At 37.7% G+C, this 20961-nt stretch overlaps 2 protein-coding genes across 2 annotated transcripts; both read left to right on the top strand.

Moving 5' to 3' along the window:
• Window positions 1–518: 518 nt before the first annotated feature.
• LOC137980950 (melanocyte-stimulating hormone receptor-like) lies at window positions 519–1460 on the top strand. The gene is given in 2 exon segments (XM_068828332.1): window positions 519–811; window positions 813–1460. Coding segments are annotated over 2 exon segments (918 nt in total). The 3' UTR covers window positions 1438–1460.
• A 16608-nt stretch (window positions 1461–18068) lies between these two features.
• On the top strand, window positions 18069–19061 carry LOC137980949 (melanocyte-stimulating hormone receptor-like). Its single transcript, XM_068828331.1, has one exon. The coding sequence runs from the start codon at window positions 18069–18071 to the stop codon at window positions 19059–19061; it is 993 nt and encodes a 330-aa protein (XP_068684432.1).
• The last annotated feature ends 1900 nt before the right edge of the window (window positions 19062–20961 follow it).

The raw sequence follows: 20961 nt of genomic DNA, 5'->3' as shown, positions 1-20961 counted from the left end.
TGGGCCCATTTCCATCTGTAGGGCTAAGGCTCACATGGTTCATATTCTTCAGGAAATTTACAACGACTGACCAGTAAATTTAAATGCTGGCCGTGTTATGTAAATGTAGGGTTGCTATGGTGTTTATTACTGCGTTAGATTATGTAAAGTTTCTGAACACTATCTGTGATCCTAATTGGTTGCGTTTGTTGAGACTGCAAAGGTGCTCCTTGCAGATGATACTAAATTTATCATAAAACAGGGGCACCCAACGTCAATTTCGGAAAATATCTGTTCGGAAGACGATTTGAGATCTACAATTTTCGGAACCGTTGTTGTAAAATTTCTTGCTTGCCCGCCTGTCCTAGTATTTTCCAACATAGAAAAAAATGGTATAATCGCCTATTTTAAACGGACTTTTACCCTAAAATGGTGTCATATATCTAACGCTGCCGGCTAAAAAGGCAATTTAGGTTTTGAGTGGGCGACAACAGTGAGAAAACAGTGCCTTGTTAGCTCGGTTCTGTTATAGGATCACGATGACCGGACTGCTTGAGCCATTACTGTACTGCTCGGGAGAATTAACTGAAGGTGTAATCATCCATTTGATATGTCTTGCAGTATTCAACATTTTCCTTTCCATAACTGCACTCGTGGGAAATTCTCTGATCTTCTTCGCCCTTCAAAAGGATACCTCGCTTTATCCGCCTTCCAAAGTATTTCTTCGCTGTCTGGCAGCAAGTGATTTCCTCGTACGGTTCCTTCAACCCCTTTTTGCTGTTTACTTGTTGTCTGTGGTTCATCAAAGATGGAAATTGTGTCTACACCTTCTTCATATGCTTTATAGCGGGCTCTATGTTAGTTGAGGTGTCGTTCTGGACAATAACTGCCATAAGCGTGGACAGACTTCTGGCTATCTTGTTAGGACTCAGGTACAGGCAAGTTGTGACCCTCAAGCGAGTATATGTAGTTGTTATTACCTTTTGGATTTTTCCAATTGTCGGCGTTGTTGTTGGGTTTTACAGTCACACAGCATGGGAAATTTTCATGGTCTCCAAACTGATAATCTCCCTGATAGCATCCATCTATTGCTATATACGAATTTTTGCCAGGCTGCATCGCCATGGAATTCAAGTTCAAGGCAATGCCCAGGTTTCAACGAACCAAACAATTTCACTGAATATAACACCATACAGAAAAACAGTGTATAGTGCATTGTGGGTGACGCTGGCATTGGGACTTTGTTATTTGCCATATTTATTTGCAGCACCACTCCTTTATCCGAAAATTCGAATGAGACAAGCATCAGGTCTTATTTTTTTTATTTTAAAGGCCTTCGTAAGTCTAACGCTTTTCAATTCAACGTTGAACCCAGTTCTCTATTGCTGGAAGATCAAAGAAGTGAGACGAGCCATGAAAGACACTTTGAGAGAACTGTTTTGTTCGCGAAATGAATAGAATAACATGTACTGAACAACCTGACAGGGAAGAGCGGGGGTAGTAGATTGAAAATGTGACTTTCGTTGGAGAAGTATAAGAATACATCCAGCCTATTTGCTGACTATGGCTAAAATTAAACTGCGGCCCTCGGCTTTAATTTATCATGTAACATTGAGGAGCTGACTTGAATTTTCTTTTACAATTCGTAGAGTAATAACACCGATAAAGAGTTGATGTTTTAGAGCCAAAATTTTACTTGCAAAAGATTTTTTTATTGAATTTAATAAAGTGAGTCTCTTTTATAATTCTTGCGAGAAATAGGTATGGTTAATTCTGCTTCAAAACAAAGCTTACGATAAGGTGCTATGCTCTGTTATGGTAAACACCCACAGCTGTTTAACACAACATTTGCATATGCCATGAAACTTCCAAATTTTATATCTTAAGCTGGGAGAGGTTTTGGATCAAATTGCTATTTTAATCTAAACCTTTCAGTTTAGAGCAATTTTCGTTTATATTACTCAACAGTTTTTTCTTAACTGCAAACAAAGCCAGAAATATCTTGATTTTAACAACAAAGGGAGCTGGAAACTTTTCATAGACTTCTTTCTTAAAAGATGTTAATGTACTAATAATGGGAACTTTGAATGAGCGTGATACTGCCTCGTTGGAAATTGAGGACCTCTTTGCCAAAGAACTGTTTGAGATTTGGGCACGTCCCAGCTTCCAAACACAGCCCTCAAATCCTTTCAATTTGACAATATGGCAAAATTCTCTTATACGAATTGATAATAAGCCTTTTTTTTCTAAAAAAAGGTGGTATAAGGCCGGAATATGTCTACCAAGTCACCTGCTAGAATAAAATTTACAGTATCAAAGCCTTGTGAGTGCGGTTTCAAAATTAAAACGATTACCGAATGGAAAACAGGCAAAAAGGAACACAGGCGCACAAAAAGAAAATTTCTGCACGGATTTCTGCAAGACTCCTTATAACATCTTTATTAAGCAGGCGGCTTCTATACCACTCAAAAGTCAAAGTAAATGGTTGTCAGATCTTTCATCGCAAAATTTATGTGACATAGATTGGCAAGTTGCAGTTATTACATTTTAACTTTTTCCATAGGAGAATAGCTAAGGCGAACTTTCCTTTCGAAATTAGTATTGCATTTAATAATTTATGTACTTTCTGTAATCACTGTCCAGAAACTCTCCTTCATCTCTTCTGGGAGTGCCCTCCTGCAAAAGTCTTCTGGAAAGATATCAGTCATTGGGTAAACAACAAACACTGCTTCTCTAATGTCATCCTGTTTTGGCTTTGTTGCTAACCGATCTAATTCATTGTTGCATCTCTTTCTTCTTGTATGTAGATAGTATATATTTTGGTGCAAGTCGATGCGCTGCGTATTGTCACAGTCTCTTTATCTTAAGCCAATCAAATCCCAGAAAATACAATAGGTAATAGAAACTGGCCAATCAGCACAAAGAATAGCGTCATCGCTGTTGTCTCTGTTTGTAGTAATGACAATAGCGGAATTTGCCAAAGTTTTCGATTCCTTAGTACTTTTTCAGCGATATCACCGCAAATGAGCAATTTCCTACGTTGCCAAAAGAATAGCTTGCTAATCTGAGAGGCAAAAACCAAAACTAAAACACCTCCAAGAGAACAAGAACTTGGTTATATGTTTTCAGAGTGGAAGGTGCAGCGTAACGAAGCGAGAAAGTTGGAAAATATCCCTCGTGATGAGCTAGATGCAGTTCTTTGACTTATTTTCGCTGAAGTTAGAAAAAACGACGGGCACGAGTATGAACCAGAAATTTTGGCTGTCATGCAGAGCTCGTTGGACCGTCATTTTAAAAAAAAAACTTTGGCAGAAACTACAGTGTTTTTGTGAGATCGTGAATTAGCAATTCAAGACAAGAACTTGAAGCCGAGCGTAGGGTTACGGAAAGTGAAAAAATGCCTCTCGTGCTTTAAGCGAGGCAGACGAAGAATTCCGGAAGCGCTCCGCTAGTTTTCTCTCTGTTGCACCAAGTAAATCTTTTTACAAAGTGTATACGCAACCATAGATAACATTCGAAGAGATGCACGAAGAAGGTGGATGATTTTGACAGAACGAATTAGTTGCCAATATTATCAACAGAAAACGTTTGCCATTACCGGGGTAACGACAGGTTAAGTAATGAAAGTATTTTTTTTCTTTTTGTAAGGCACCAGTATCAGTTTACCTAGCATCGGAAAAACAATGAAGCTCTTTGAAGCGCTGTTATTTTACATTTAAACGGAGTACATTTTTCTAAAATACTGAAAATAGCGTTTCATGTTTTCCGTATTTCCAAATTTTCGGGTGGGGGAATCATTAACCTCCCTAGTTAACGGCTTTCCCCAGCTCGACGATCGGAAATCGGAGATGTTACCCCGTCTATGACAAAAGTCTGGCTACAGCCCTTCTAACCAGAATTTTTTTTTTTTCTGCGTTTGATTGATGACTGGTGGCAGTAAAAAAATACATGGCTGGTTTCGGTACCAGCGTGGAGAAGTTTGAATTTTTTGAGAAAGGTCTTTTTATCCGCGAGGTTTTGTGGGGGATGAGTGAGGGTGAGGAGAATCCTTTAATTCTTTTGTTGTCGTTTGGCGGCGGTCGTACCGACCTTTGCCTTTGTCGTACCCTAGTTGGTAAAGACATCACTTCGGCCAACCAAAACATTCTGAATAAAAACAAGCAAGAACCTCTTTGCCAAAAGAGATTCGCCGGCAACCGCCCCAAATCGAATTATCAACCGTTAGAATCTCTTGCATTTATTTGAACCTTGAATTCACAAGTGAGTAACAACTCAGGTCTTCCAATCCTGTCCACAGGAAATTTATACCTTACCATGCACTTGAAACTAGAAAAGTTGCGCTATTTTTCTAGTTACTGGTATGCATTCAATCTCGAATGAATCTAGTATTGTTCTTTTTGGTCGATGAAATATAATGAGCAGGAGATCTTTATGGATGTTTACTAGGGCGAACCGAAGACGAGCCATGGTAAACGCCCACACTGATAGGACGCGAATACGTACAGAAGAGATCTGTATCAAAATTTCATGAGTACTAATTATCTGAGCAGGGGTTTCTACTGTAAATTTGATAATTTATATTGGAGTTTGCAGAGCACATTTGACTCAAATATTACCTGCTGATTGGTCATAGCATAACTTAATTTTACAAGACTAGAAACAGAAAACAGGCGGCTAGAATGAGAGATTTGGCTTGTTTTCAAAATCGTCCAAAATACGGATTTTGCAAGATTTTGCGAACGGGGAACCATTGGAGAAAAAAAATTAAACTGGACGATTTCGAAGGGAACTTCTAGAAGCTGCAGTACTGAGAAAACTAGGAAACACAAGTCGCACGATCTCATAATAAATACCATGCATTTAATCTCTAGGAGCTGTAAATTACTCATGTAAAGCCAGCCGTTGGAAAAACGGCCAAGAGTGGGACATTTAGTCAGTTTTTCACTCTCTCTTCAACTACCTCAATGAATGGCCTGACAGGTTGGGCATTGAAATTTAACTTTGTCTACAAAAGTTGGTCCTGATTGTCTGTGCGCGCTGGGATCCAGTAGGGTCACGGAAATTGGGATTGCAGGAAGTGATCAGTCTCCTCAGCTGCCGATCCTGATGGTAATTTTTGGTGTGGAATTGATGTTTGGTTCTTTGTGTTTCCAAACTAGTTGTACATTGCTTGACGGATCGAGGTTTCTTACTGGCCAGTGAGGGAATTGATGTGTCTGATTTTGGGGCTACTCTGTTCCGTCTGATCTTTTTGCCTCACGTGTATAACGTGACTTTTGACTGCCACGTACTACTGTCGCTGGTTTCCAATTTTTTTAGCCCAGTTCAGGCTTAATACTTACAATTTCCTCCAGGTCTAACAGTGGGAAGGACAAGTGTTACCCATCATGCTTGCGTGTTACCCACGATTCTTTGTACAAAGTTTATTCTCTTTTGTGAGTCGGCCATGTTGACTCACGTAATAAATTATAGCTGGATACTCGACTGCTGTTGACTTATTATGCAAGCGTATTAAATGCACAACGAGGTTTTTTGTAGAAATTGGTACATCATACCGTGTTTGTATCAAGTAAATCAAACAAAATAAAAACAACAAAATTCTATCAAATTTCAAAACCAATTTGTTTTAAATGTGGAATGAAAAAGAAAGTTTCCTTTCACTGCCATCACTGCTATGTTGCAATGATTTTGGATGAGATTTTTGTGAAAATATGTTTCGACAAAAACGATTGAATGCGTGAATTTTGACCTTCCTCTAAAAGGGAAAAAACCTTAAACATATAAAAAAAAAAAATCGTAAAAGATCGATTTTCAAAAGAAGTTGACTCTACAGAGAAAACTAAAGAAGTCGAAATCTTTTCCTCAATACTATGCTTTACAATTTACATGTGGAAAAAAAAAATGTAGTAGTGTCTGTTACTGGAAAAAGTAGTGTTTACTTCAAAGAGAGAACAATTGCAAAGCCACCCAATTTTTTTCGATTTTTGAAGGTCACTGTTAATCCACTCCACATAACTTTGTTTAAACATTTTGCGAGAGCTCCATCTGAGCTTTTTTAATTACTTTCCAGCAAGGAAAAATGGGGGTCACTGACTTCCTTTTAGAGATACAAGCAACTGAAGACAGAATATCGGGTGCTTCTAAAGGACTTTTCTGTTGCTGTGGAAATGGAAATGGAATTTGTTTACCCATGTAACTCCAACACAGCGCTCAGGAGCTCGTTCAACATGTGTCCGTGCATTCCGGATCGAATTGGAATTTCAGGAGAGGGAAAACCGGAGTACCCGGAGAAACACCTCAGAGAGTAAGGGGAGAGCAAACAACAAACTCAACCCACGTATGACGCCGGGACCGGGAATCGAAACCGGGCCACCTTGGTGGGAGAGGAGTACTCTCACCACTACGCTATCCCTGGTGACGTATTACGTCAGGATAATGAACACATCGTGTTAAGCAATAACTGGTGTTTTATATGGTATCATAACATTGCTGTTATGTGATACAGTGTTGTAGAGTCAATCTTTCTTATATTGCACTCCCTTGAAAGTGTTGAAACTGGCTTTAGCCACCTTAAAATCGACAAATCCTGAGGCGTTGTCTCTGTCTGTCAGTTAGAACACCAGACGAAAACACATTTGAGCACAATAAGAAAACTAAAAAAGGCAAAGGAAAATATTTTTCTCAATAAACCCACATACCAGATATAAACAATGCTGATAAATGAAAGAAATGCATGTTTTTGCAGTGTGGGTTATAGACAAGATAAACATCTGGCCCAGTTGTTCGAAGGGCGATATCGCTATCCACCGGATAAATCATTATCCACTGAATAACTCAATTGGTTTTGCTAGTGTTTATCCGCTGGATAGTGATTAATCGGGTGAATAGTGTTATCCACCTTTTGAACAACCGAGGCACGGAATACAGATTCAACCCCATGACCTCCGCGATGCTGGTACAATGCTCTAACAACTAAATTATTAGGCCACTCGGTTAAGACGGCAGGTCAATTTTTTTGGGGCTCATTTGTTTCTGTGAAAGGACTGCTAATTGAAAGAATTTTATGTTTGAAGTGCGCGCGTTATAAACAAAAGACAAGTTAAGAAGTTACAAAATAGTTTTAAAATATGAGACGACAAAGGGTGCAGTTGCCGGCAACGCTAATATTATAGAAAAACGAAATGAGACCCTAGAAACGTATCTACATTCATAACCAATATATCGTTCTTTCAACAGTATAAGGCCAAACGATTTCATATGAAAAGATGTTTACTGGATAAGTACATTATATACTTCCTTTGTGGAAAAGAATCAACAAAATAAGAATTTACGAAAATTGTCTCATACCTATTACATGTCCGTTTCCCCTTTAAATTAAGTAAGTCAGTGAGGTAATGTCTTTCGGAAAGAGAGCGGTTGAGAGTAAAAAGATTTTTAAGAGAAAGTTTTTCCCTAGGCCTACATACTAACTGCCAATAAGTCATTCGAATTTTCTTTATAGACAGCTGCCACGCATTGAAAGGCCAGGTCATGTGAATCTAAAGCCGCGTGCCGGACAAATATTGTACATGTGGCAGCATATTTAAGTTTGTGATATAGCACAGAAAATACAGAAAGTACAGCGTATGACTCTGCAGTATACTGCACGGAAGAATCGTTGACTGTGGGTTTAAACAGTTAATTGATATGTCTTTCAATCTTTTACATTAGTCTAGGGATCACTGCAATAGACCATTTTCGAATTCTCACGGCTGGACTGGATCTAGCATGAAATGGAGGCTAATGCGGGCAAATCTTTTCAAATGCAGATTAATTTGCCCGCATTAGCCTCCATTTCATGCTAGATCCAGTCCAACCGTTAGAATACGAAACTGGCCTATTGTGGAAAACACTTTGATCCACTTGATCGCTTCATTCGTCATTCAAAGTGTTGTTTCGTAGTTTGGCTTCAACTGATCTATCCGTTGGCATGATACCACCCCTTTATGTTATCTACTGGCTTGCTGTGGTGCACAAACGGTGGCAAAAATGTCAATGCATTTTTTCCTATGTATTTTAATTTACAGGTATATAATACAAAAACGTAGAAAAAGATACAGACAAGGCTTACACAACTTGCACAAGTTACCTTAATCACCAACTGCAACGAAAACTACACTACACTACACTACAACCAAGAATTACTCAACATTTTCAACAAAAATAGATATATAAAGATATAAATAAAGTGTACGAGAATTATAGAAAAAGAAATTAGGGTTACAGCTACTTTTGTATTAATTGTACTGATGGAATTAGAGGTTCATTTTTTTGTCGTGGAATGGATTTTGTGGCTTTTTCTCGCAATAACGCGTTCGGTTTCAAACGTTTTCTTAAATTTATCGACTAACAGTTTTAAGTTTAGAGGGCCCTTATTTAGCTTACAGCGATAAATAACAAAATTACTTTCAAGGACAATGTAATTGATTAGGATGTTTATACTATTGCTCGTATCTAGAATCCCAAGAAGAACATCCTTGATGTCAAAGCTAACAGTAATATTTAAAGAAGTAAGGACAGTCTTCAAATCGTCCCAAAAGATAAGCACGTTTGTACAATAGAAGAAAACATGTTCTATGGTGTCTAACTCCTTTTCACAAAATCGCATAAAGGAGAATCGATTTTTTTTAAACCTAAACAGCATCTTGTTTGTGTACAAGAGTGTTTAAGTTTATATTGGAATTCTCTTAATATAGTATAATGGCTCCTTGTTTGACTTGAGCTGACCACTAGTGTCGTAGAGATCTCCAATTTTAACAATTCCAAGATCAACCAGACTATTGTTATAAATTAACTCAGATTCGATACAAATAAACCGATTGCTCCATATGACTTGATTTGCCATTTTAGAGAGCGAGGAAGGGTTGTCCTCGATTAGAAGGGCCCATGTCACAATGCATTCTTTGCAAAATTCCAGAAGAACTATCGGTAATTTAGTGTAGTTAAAATTAAAATGGAACAAGAATTTTGCTCCTACTTTTTTCAAGATAAGAATCAAAAAAAAAAAACCTGCCAGCTAGCAGGATCGGTAGACAGATATACTTTAACACAGATTATTCTTTGGACAGAGATCACAGACTCAATATTGGGCATTTTTAAGCCTCCTTTATCTATTGGGTTGATAAATGCTGTGCGCTTTACCTTGTCATTTCCTTTCCAAACAAAAGAATATAATAAAGTATTTTTTTTTAATAAACTCTTTTTCGTTTGAAATAAGGACAACCATGTATAGGATCTTTGGTATAACAAAAGATTTGATCACTTGAATTTTTCCAAGTAAAGCAAGTCCTCTCCAGCTCCAGGCCTTCAACATTCCTCTCAGAGATTTCTCGGTTGATTCAAAATTACATTTATAAAAGAGTGAGTGGTTACACGTAAAATTCACCCCTAAAATGTTTATGACTTTACTTATTTCATTTACACCTAGTTCTGAGCTACTTACTTTCATATTTCCGAGTAAACGAATTTCCGTCTTTTCGTGATTTACCTTCAATCCAGGGTATGTGCTAAACAGAGTAAGTGTCCCTAATAAATGATGTCATGTCATCAGCAAATATGACTAATTTGATTTCCTTACCGTCCACTGCAATGCCCTTGATTTTATCGTTATTACGTATGGATAATACCAATAATTCAAGTACTATTATGAAGAGTGATGGTGAGGGTGGGTCATCTTGGCGAACACCCCTTTTAAGATGAAAAGAGGAAGTAGAAAAGCCACTGTTAATCACACAACTTGTTATATTTTTAAAAAAACGTTTTGATTCACGCTAAAACGGATTCACCAAAGCCAAAGAATTCCAGCGATTTGAAAAGGAAATTCCAATTCAACGAATCGAAGGCTTTTTCAAAATTTATCACAGTCATTATACGTTGGCAGTCTCGCATTTTTGTAACTCCATGACGTCACATATCGTACGGACTGCGTCGAATGGTTCGTCCTTTGACAAAGGCATTCTGATCATAATGAATGATATGAGGCAAAACTTTCTCTAGTCTTTTAGCAATGGCTTTGGAGCCAATTTTTACATCAATATTTACTAGAGAAATTGGTCTTCAGTTTTTTGATCAATCTCCTGTCATTGTCCTTTTTCTCAATTAAAGTTATTACGGCTTGTTTTTGCGTCGTTGATAATTCTCCGTGAAAATAGGCATAAGTCAGGGAGTCAACCAGAAGCAATCCGATCTCTGGCCAAAAGAACTTGTAAAATTCTATTGTGAGCCCATCGTTCCCCGGAGTTTTATTGCCGTTGACGGTCGCGACAAAACCTTGAAGCATTTGTAACATGTTAACTGACCCTAACACATTTCACGCATTGAGTCAGTTAACTTAGGAGATAAAGAGGTATTTTCAAGAAAGGGACAAGTTGAATAGTCACTTTGTAATCCTGACTGTTCGTCGTAAAGTTCCGAATAAAAACTGTAAATTTCATTCATAATGCTCGGGGCGGTAGCTTCTTCCCCATTTATTCTAATAAGTTTTCTTATGCAGATTTTCTGATTACTACTATTCTCTAAATTCAAGAATACTTGCTGTTCCTTCCCCCTTGTCCGTACCATGTAGCGCGGGATCGGATGATTGAGCCTCTTACAATGAAGTCATATTTCAAGGGGTTATTGCACTGTGATCCGTTCTTCTGGCTGTCACTATGTCGACCTTTGCTGCATCATCTTGTAACGAATCACTGATGAGCCAGTAGTCAAGGCGTCTCTGAATAATTGGGCTTTTTTGTCTCCAAGTAAATTTCTTTCTATCGGGATTACGGATTCTCCAGATGTCTACCAAATCGTAATTTATCAAAATGTCCTCCACACACTTAACTGAGTCTTTTAACACTGGGTTTCCAACCGAGCAGTCTAGATCTGGATCCATGGTTACGTCCTAGTATAATTCTTTTGTCAGAATCATTGAATCCTTCATCGTAGATGAGCTCGGGCAATGTTTGGAAGTACATAGTTTGTTGAGTGGTGGTATTAAGAGCGTAAATATGTACCAGAAGAAACGGTAAATCAGTTGTCTCTAAAATGAGGTGGGCTTTCCGCTGGAAGGGTTTTTCTTTCGAAAACGATGAATTCTTTGGAATTCCATATCAGACGCGCCTTCTATATCAAGCTCCTTTGTTAAAAAAAACTAAAACTTCTTTCATGGTATCCTTTTGTGCGGCTTCTTCTTCGATTCCAAAAAACGAAAGTTCTCGCGACGACGTAGACGTCCATATACAGCTTTTCATCCTTGAACTGGTTAACCTGATTATGAAGTTCTTGTAAGTCCGCCTTAAAAGACTTCCTTTAAGCGTTTGCAAAATCATTCTTTCAAAGAGCTCCAAGACTTTCTTCTCTTTCTCTCTAGTTTAAAAGCTTCAAACCCATCCATTTTCGCTTGAGAGCTACTCAATTTATCATCTACTGCTTTAACATAATCTTCGAATTTTTCTAGCTTCGATTCAGCTGTTACTAACTTCTCCAATAGTAGCTCCAGTTTAGGCATAACTAAATCCGCCATGTTTAATGCAGTGGTCACTTCGTCCGATGCGTTTCAGAGTCGAAAAATGATGTGTAGCGCCTAATCTTTTTGTTATCGGGCGAGTGGCTCTCCTCTGCAGACGAAGTTGAGGAACTTTGGCTTGTTTTTCTTTTGGTGGATTTAGCTTGGTCGGCCTTACAACGCTCAGCCATGTTGCCCGACCCAATCTACATTTTTGTTTTGCAGTCCCTATCTAGCACAACATTGATTGGAGTTTCACTGGCGACAATAACCGCCATAAGCGTTGGCAAACTTCTGGCTCTTTTGCCAAGAGTTGAGTACAAGCAAGTTGTAACTGTTAAGCGAGTGTATCTAGCCGCTTTCGTCTATCGGATTTATCCCATTGTGGGCGGCGCTGGAATTGGGTTTTACAGTCAAAAGGTCTGGATAGTAGCAGGGATATCGATATTTTAAGAAACAACACAACACTTTTTAAATTTAAAAACATGTTTCGACAGAAACTTCTGTTATCTTCAGTTTAAATGACAAAGTACAGAGTTGAATATATAGTGTGAACCAAAATGCTAATTAGCTGTAAGAACAAAAGGAAACATGACAATGTAAAAGATTACAAAGAAAGTTTTAAATTAACATGATAAAGTCGATGATTAAGTGTAGGTTTCTCCCATTGAACATCATATGATATGAATGGCTTCTTTTATCTTAAGTTAGAAGGTGGTAGAAGCATGATCTAGGATGCTGAAACAGTCATTAGAGCACAAAGTGCGGCAATGCTCCGAATTCTGTAAATGTTTGAAGACGTGCGAGGTCCTATCACTGAAAGTGTGCTCACGTACGCGCGTGGAAAAATGCCAGGTAGTTTCGCCGACAGCCCGCACACAAAAACGTGTATACCACACCCGCAAGGGACAGGATCCTTCACACATTTGTTTTCTATGGGAGTTCAATCCATAGCGCTTGAAAAGATTCGTTAGAGGTTCTCTCAAGGATTGTATTGCTAATTTCGTCTTTTATGTACATTCCAACACCTCCAGCCGATAAGGGTGTCGGAACGTATTCGACTTGTTCATTGCATCGATCCCCAGGTTCTGAATAGACTATATCAAGGTAACATGCAAGATATCATAGTGGTCGGCACACTGATTTTGGTTAAATGAAGATCACCTCGCAGGCTTCGCGCGTGATTGAGCGTGAAGGAAAGGACGTTTCCTACTTTGCTTTGTTTAAACATCCAAGAAAAGGTCCATATGTTCATATGTCTCTTTTCTGAGAGGTCCTACTTTAAGGTCTTACTGGCTGGACGTTTCACATTTTGTCTGTAAACAGAAACTATAATTGCTAACCGATTCTGGAGACAGAAGGCTTCTTTGATTTGAAAACGTTGATAAATGAACTATTGATTATTTGTGAAAAAAGGTTAAGAGCATTTAACAATGGCATCCAACGAGCAAATTAAGCCGAACTCCAGACCTTCAATTCAGAAATTGCTAGCTGAACGTTACCGTCTAAGAACTTCCCAGCTAACCATTTGTTCATCCGAAACTACTAGGTGACCTATTTAAGTGCCAAAAATTGAAAAATATCCCTTCCGAAGACGTAATGGACTACTTTTCCCTCTTCTAGGTGATGTTTCAGTAAATAAATATATAGTTGTTTGGCAACGTAGAAACGAAATTCTTAGAACAGTTTGACTCTCCTGAACACATATTTCACCGAAGATTATCGTCGGGTGTACTGATTTTAGAATTTCTTACCAAGTAGTCATGTTTAAAATAGCAAAACATCTAAAATTGTCAGTGTTAAAAAACTGCACTTAAGCCTCAAGCCTTTAGAATAAACATTGGGAACTCCGTTTTTGGTAGGACATTCTCTTATCCATCACAAACAAGCCATCTAAGCTTAAATTTAGTTTTAAAATTATCGAAAAGTCAAAAATTTTAAATAATTGTTGTTACAGTTATGCTCTTGCACTTAAGCCTCGAGCCCTTTAGAATAAACATTGGGAACTTCTGCCCAACAGTGATTGGTCGCCATTTTTGGTAGGACATTCCCTTATCCATCACAAACAAGCAATCTAACCTTCTATTTAAATAAGCACTTATTACAGGACTAAGCGTATGATTACAGCTAACAAGACAAATCATCAATTTAAATTATGTCACTGAAAGAAATTTAAATAAACATTTATTTCAAAAGTTAAAATTTGACTCTGAATGGAAGATTGGTTGAATATCAGGAATTTATTTACCAAAAAGGAATCACCTATCAATATGGAACACTGAACGGACGATTAAAATAAGGATTTGAGGCAAAAAAAAATGTAGCTTTTTTTTAACTTTTAAACGGATAAAAATATGAAATTTTATTCCATGGAAAAATCACGTGAACAAGCTTTCGAGCTTTCACTACAGCATTTTAAATAGGTCAGTAAAACCTGAAATAAGTCGAACTTCTCCGGTGTTTACGAAGGAGAACAAAAAACGTTTTCTCTATAGCTATAAAACAGAATTTTAGTCTAGTTTTATAAATACAAGAAAAGATTCTTACAACTTGCATTTTGGATCTGAACCACTTTATTGCTTACTTTCATTTCAGTGACTTTACAACAACATACCACATCGTTTAATGCTGAGTCACCTAGGAGTCTCCTTCAATATTGAAATTAAGAAGACTTTTTCAATATTTCAAGTTGTTAAGAATTAACAATGAAGCTGAGGGCCATAGTCTTGCTGTATTACACGGAAATGGAACGACATTCATATTTTCAATCCATCATTTCAGCTCGCCCCTCTGGGTGTTAAGTTAAATCGTAACCCGGAACTAGAATTAATGAAAAACACTGCGTAGTCATTTCGTAAACAACACAGTCCTCTCAACATGTTTTTCAATGCTTGTCTCACTTCTTTGATCTTCCAGCAGTAGAGAACTGGGTTTAACGATGAATTGAAATACAACAGAGTTATGAAGGTCTCCATCATAAAAAAATAAAGACTTGGTGATTGTCTCATAAGAATTTTCAGACGCGCGAATGGTGCCCCGATCATATACTGCAAATAACAGAGCACCAATGCCAGCTGCACACAAATTGCACTGTACACTGTCTTCCTGTATCGTGTTATATTCAGTGGAATGGTATGATTTGATGAAGCCTGAGAAATACCGGCTCGAACTTGACTTTCATGATGACGCAGCTTGGTAAAGATTCCGGTGTAACAGTAGATGGGTACTATCACACAAAGTAGTATGGTCGTGACTTCAAATATTTCATATGCAATTTGCTTGTAAAACCTAAACGCAATGCTGAAACTTGGAAATACCCACAAGGCGATCATGGTTACATATACTCGCTTGAGAGTTACATCTTGTCTGTACCTGAGTCCTAGCAAAAGAGCCAGATATCTGTCGACGCTTATGGCGGCTATTGTCAGCAACGACACTGAGACCAACGCAGCACTCATTAGAGTGCATACACGAAAGGTGTACTGACATAATTGCCATCGTTGGTGTACCAAAGACAACAAGTAAGTAGCAAAAAGAGGTTGAAGGAGGCCAACGAAGAGATCACTTGCTACCAGACTGCGTAGCAATACTTTGGAAGGCGGATGAAGCGAGGTTTCCTTTTGAGCGACGAGGATGAGAGAATTTCCAACAATTGCAGTGATGGAAAGAATACAGTTCAACACTGCGAGACATATTAAATGGTTGTTCATTCCTACAGTCAATTCCACCGAACAAAACACTGAATAATTAAATACGCCAGTCATCGTTATTTTTACCACCGAACAACCCTGCCACTGCTCCGTCGACTGGTCTTTGTCGAGCACACTCTTATACCTGAGTTTTCTAATTTTTTGGGCTCATTAGCATTCGGCGACAGTTGGATGACATCAAGTAATCATTATGGTTTATGGGTGGGTTATTTGGCAACTTAGATTGCGGCTATAGGATAAATTGAAGGTAATGCGCATTTCGAAATCGACCATTTAAAACTAAAATAAATAACATAGTAAAGTTTTGAATATATATAACAAGAAAAACTACATAGGCACGATCATTAGGACAATTAGATAAATTTGGGGAATTTAAGAACTATTTGAAGTAGATGCTATAAGAAAAAGAAAGTTGAAATATGAGTAAGAGTTATTTTTTTTTACTCCAGTTACTTTCAATATTAGTAAGAATGCACCTGGATGGGATAAAGGAGCACATAAAACAGTGCGAACGTGTTTGCAGTATATCGTAAGTTCGCTTGTGCCTTTTGTGTTTTATCCGTGCTGATAATTTTGTGGCGGAAGACTAGATAACTTAGGTGATAGGCTGAAAATTCATTAAATGAATTACAGTAAATGCGTCCGTAAAGGGGAAAGAATGGGTCATTTATGCAATCATGCAGCTGTTTTGAGAGAAAATCTATCCCATTGGTGTAACTTAACCAGCGCGTTGTAGTTTTAAAGAAATGGCTCATCAAAATGACCCAAACATACTGTTTTTACTGTTTGAGGTTGTTTTTTGTTGCCAAAATTCGAAGCTTTAAGACATCCCCGACACATTTCGCATAAAAAGGCGGTGACCTTTCAAGATGAATTTGTAATCACACAAATGACCTTATTTTCTGCCAAATTATCATATGATGCACCTGTCTAGAGGAAAGGATATATTCCTCTGAAAAGCGCAATTTTACCAACGCATAGTAGTGATAGGACAATGACCATCTCATCAACAAAATGACCGAAAAATACTGCTTTCATTGTGATAAGTTTTGCCTCTCTCGCGAGGAGCTTTATCTGGATCCCCACCCAGTAAGCATACTTCTTCTCTTAACCATACCAAATCAGTTACAAGGGGCTTTCCCAACGACACCAACAAACATAAAAAAAAACCTTTTGCGTCTCACTTCACATTAACCAACCTTTCCATTTATGGGGGTAGACTTGTACAAGGCTATTTTATATTTTCTTCGTTTAATTTCTGCAAAAAAATATCGACTTCAAAGGCGAATCCACTCCGACAAAACATCAGTGTGTCCAATAAAAATACAAGCGCTCTCCTCACCAATGTGTTTGCGACCGGTTTAATGAATGTTTAAGCAATATCAAACAATAATGAAGATATATTTTTCGCTCTCGAATGCAGGCTTCTCTTATTCTAGCCTTTGATATTTCTAAATCAATTCCAGTTACATTTTATAACGTTTTTTTAATTTTATTTATCTCGGTTTTGTCAACTTTTTAGTGTATGCTTTCTTTGCAAAGTTTCATTTTCAAATCGTAAAACGAGAGCCTTTTTCAGTACTTGCAGCTGTGCCTATTAGAAATTAAGCTTTCTTTTCATAATATTGAAAAAAGGTCATTTATTATAAATAAAAAAATGATCTGAAAAAAAAATTACATATTTAAATTAATTTTAATACCGTTTCACTTATCGTTTACACTACTACATTTTCTAACGGAAAGACCATAATTATGTCTTATTGTACTACACTGTTCACTCAAACGTACGTACGCGTCAGGCATCTCACATTAACACAGCTGCATGCTACCTACATTTAGAATCTTTTACTTATATTACACTTTATAGGACTATTACTTATTTTACACGTTACTATTACTTGTCTATGTTTCACCCCCAACCGAACAAAAAAAAACATATATAGAAACAGATACTGCTTTTTTCCCATGTCTTAACCCCTTTAATAGGATTGAAAAGATTGAACTACTGTCTGTACAAAAAAAGAGGCAACCAAGCCTAGACCATTTCGTTTCAAACATGTCAAGAGCATGTCTCAAAGGCCAACCTCTTCTCTATTCCAGCGCTTTTTATAACTAGTTCTATAAAGATATTGCCAGCGTAGGAGTTGTATTTTTAAGTTTACTAGTATATATGTAATGTCGAGCAATACGAAGAAGATGTTGAACCAGTAAGTCAAGAGATTCATTCACAAAACCGAGGCAAATGAAGCAGGAAAAAGTGGGGTGGAGATCGCGCCACATGTCGGTCAAATCAAGTTCAGCCATGAAACGTTTTACCTCAATAACCGATTTGGAGTGAGTCCCTAGATTTCCTCCTTTCGTATCTTTATTGCAATCTAATCCCAAATTGAAATCTCCCTCTCAGCATATTTCCTCGCAGTAGGAAGACTGGAGATGATCAGAAACACCTCTGAAAAAGCTTGGGGCGTCCTGGTTCGGCGCATTAATATTTACTAAAAGTGAGAACTCGGTCTTCAGTCTCAATATCAACTATCCTTTCTTCTAAATTCTTATATATATATGGACAGACATGATATATTCAAGAAAACTTCGAAAATTTTTCACAAACGGTTTTAATGGTCACCAGTAGTCCATGAGCTGCTGAATATGTTTATCAGAGTGAAAAAAGGAGAAACTATTTCGAGCCTCCTTAATGTAACTACCTCTGAATACTTGAAAATGGCAGGTGGCCGTCGTCGAATGTTAATGAGCTCAGAAAATTAGGAAACTCAGGTATATATTTGAAAGGTGATGAGTGCGCTTGACAAAGACTACTCGACGGAGCAGTGGCAGTCCTGTTCGGTGGTGAAATTACGATGGCTGGAGTATTTAATCAGTCAGTGTTTTGTACGGCGGAATTGACTGTAGGAATGAACAACCATTTAATATGTCTTGCAGTGGTCAACTGTGTTCTTTCCATCACTGCAATTCTGGAAAATTCTCTTATTCTTATCGCTCTTCAAAAGGAAACCTCGCTTCATCCGCCTTCCAAAGTATTGCTATGCAGTCTGGCAGCAAGTGATCTCTTCGTTGGCCTCCTTCAACCTCTTTTTGCTACTTACTTGTTGTCTTTGGTACACCAACGATGGCAATTATGTCATTACACTTTTCTTGGGTGCACTCTAATGGGTGCTGCGTTGGTCATAGTGTCCTTACTGACGATAGCCACTATAAGCTTGGACAGATATATAGCTCTTTCGTTAGGACTCAGGTACAGACAAGTTGTAACTCTCAAGCGAGTATATGTAGCTGTAATCGTCTTGTGGCTTTGTCCAAGTGTCAGCATTGGGTTTAGGTTTTACAGGCAAATTGCATTTGAAGTTTTTGAGGGCATGATTATACTACTTTGTGTAATAGTACCCATATACTGTTACACCGGAATCTTTATTAAGCTTCGTCATCATGAAACTCAAGTTCGAGGTAATTCTCAGGTTTCAGCAAATGACACGATTCCGCTGAATATAACGCGATACAGGAAGACAGTGCATAGTGCAATTCTGATGCAGCTGACATTAGCACTTTGTTATTTGCCGTTTATGATTGGGGCGCCGTTCGCGCGCCGGAAAATTGTAATGAGAGCATCACCAAGTCTTTATTTTTTTATGATGGAGACCTTCGTAACTTTAATGTTTTTCAATTCATCGTTAAATCCAGTTCTCTACTGCTGCAAGATCAAAGAAGTGAGACGAGCATTGAAAGACACCTTGAGAGAATTGTTTTGCTTAAGGAATCAATATGCAGTGTTTTTCCTTAATTCTGGTTCACGTTTTACTTTGGAACTCGACACCCAGAGAGTTGAGCGGGGTTGATGGATTAAAATACGACTTTCAATTCCCATGCTCACTGCTGAATTGAATGATTTTTAGATTTTCTTATTTTATTTGTCAGTAATGTTAATCCAGTCTCTATCAAAAAAAAAGCACTCAAACTGCCTCAAAGGCGTCCCTTTCTGAAATTTCGATCACTATATTTGCAGTTAGGGTTGATATCTTGAACAATTGTATTGGATTCTGCTTTTTGCTGACAACTTGGGATTCTACGTAATCTTGGCCACCTGCATTTTATTTTTAGGCAAAAACTTCAATCCTTTTCAAATTAGTCAAAATCTGCGGCTATCTACTCATTCTGTCCTTTACCCTCGGAAGGTTGCCATCTTTCGTTATAGACAGTGAGATTTTGTGGAACAATAAGTCTTCGCGCGCAGATTGTTGGTAGGACGAGAAGAGAAAGTTAAGAAAAAAGGTTACTTTAGTGTGGCACAATTGAACAAATAGGGGAAGTATCATCGTTGCAATATGTTGCAAAAAGGTTATAGGACAATAATACAATAAAGGAATAAAAGTTATTACAATATTTGAATGATGTTTGGAAACTAAAAATATCGCTATGAAAAAAAAGCGGCCATGCAAGACCAGCAACGGTAATTTTTCACATACAACCCGCTGCCACTTTATTAGTGTTTGATTAATTCTGACGCTCGTGTGTCAAACTATAATCGAATGTCAAGTCAAAATTGCAATATCTCGTATTTAAAGGGAAAACAGACTTACTCAGGAAAGGTGCATTTATTATAGAGCTGCATGAGGCCGGAATAAAACGAAACCCAACAAAAAGTGAACAAGTATAGAGGAGCCGTAACCTGGTTTTTTTTTATGTTTTTTTGTTTTGTATTATTTTTTGTTAAATAGGTATGTAGGGGGCATGCGGCTCAGCTAAGCCTTTTTGCTTTGTTTTTTTTTAATGACCATTTTCATGGAAATTATTTCTGGAAATGAATTAGGAAATTAACATTATCTTGAATTTAATTTTTAAACTCTCACAGTGTTTCCGAGAATGTATGAATTACATGCAACTCAGAAAACAAATTAAGTTAAACGTTTTCCACTCATGTCAGAGTAACTAATCACTTTTTTTTTCCGGAGTTTACACAAACTTCTCTTAAGGCAACTAATTACATCTTTGTTCAAGTGAAAATTTGACCTTTTTAAATTAAATATCCAATTGAAAAGGAAATTGAAAATTGGAACGTACCAGGCTTGCACACTAAGACATGTTCTCACCATCCTGCCACACGGCACAGACTTACCGAGTATGATATTTTTAAAAAGCACAGCAGTTAAAATTCCCTACATATCATAGCTAAAGAAAGTTACTTTCAGAGTTGCTTTGATTCGTTCTCAAGAATAGGGTGGGTAATTGCTGTTACGAAATTACCTTTGGTTATAAAAATATGTTTTCAAATGTCTTTATTCGGCTTATAGGCGATCGCTTTTTTGGTTTCGTTTAAGCAAAACCTTTGTTCAAGTTTACTCATGAGTGAATACAAAATGATTAATCATAACTAACTCGAAAAACGTACGAATGCAACAACAGTTATGTTGTCGAAATTTAAGATAGTCTTTCTGCTCGATCGTGTTTAAAAGTTGCGCAATGACACAGCTTCAGCCTTCTCTAATCAAGGTTTACGAGGCTGAAATAAGCCGTCTTCTGGAAAGGACTTGCAATCTAAAAATTCAGCAGAATTTCGTTACAATTCAGCTAAATAAAGTCTTAGCTCCTTACGTAGTGTGAGATTTACGTGAAGGAGCAAGGAAAATTAATTTTCATTTCACTGGACATGCTCGAAGGGATGCTAACGTCCTTCCCAGTATCCGTATCGGTCTGCACTATATCATCCTGACACGCAATTTTACGCTCCCCTCCCCCTCC

Source organism: Montipora foliosa, chromosome 12 (assembly GCF_036669935.1).
Source record: "Montipora foliosa isolate CH-2021 chromosome 12, ASM3666993v2, whole genome shotgun sequence".
Classification (NCBI taxonomy): domain Eukaryota; kingdom Metazoa; phylum Cnidaria; class Anthozoa; order Scleractinia; family Acroporidae; genus Montipora; species Montipora foliosa.
This window is presented reverse-complemented; position numbering and strand designations above follow the sequence as displayed.

Bases quoted from the DNA above. Each gene is read 5' to 3' on its own strand.
- LOC137980949 (XM_068828331.1), top strand. From the start codon at position 18,069: ATGGCTGGAGTATTTAATCAGTCAGTGTTTTGTACGGCGGAATTGACT.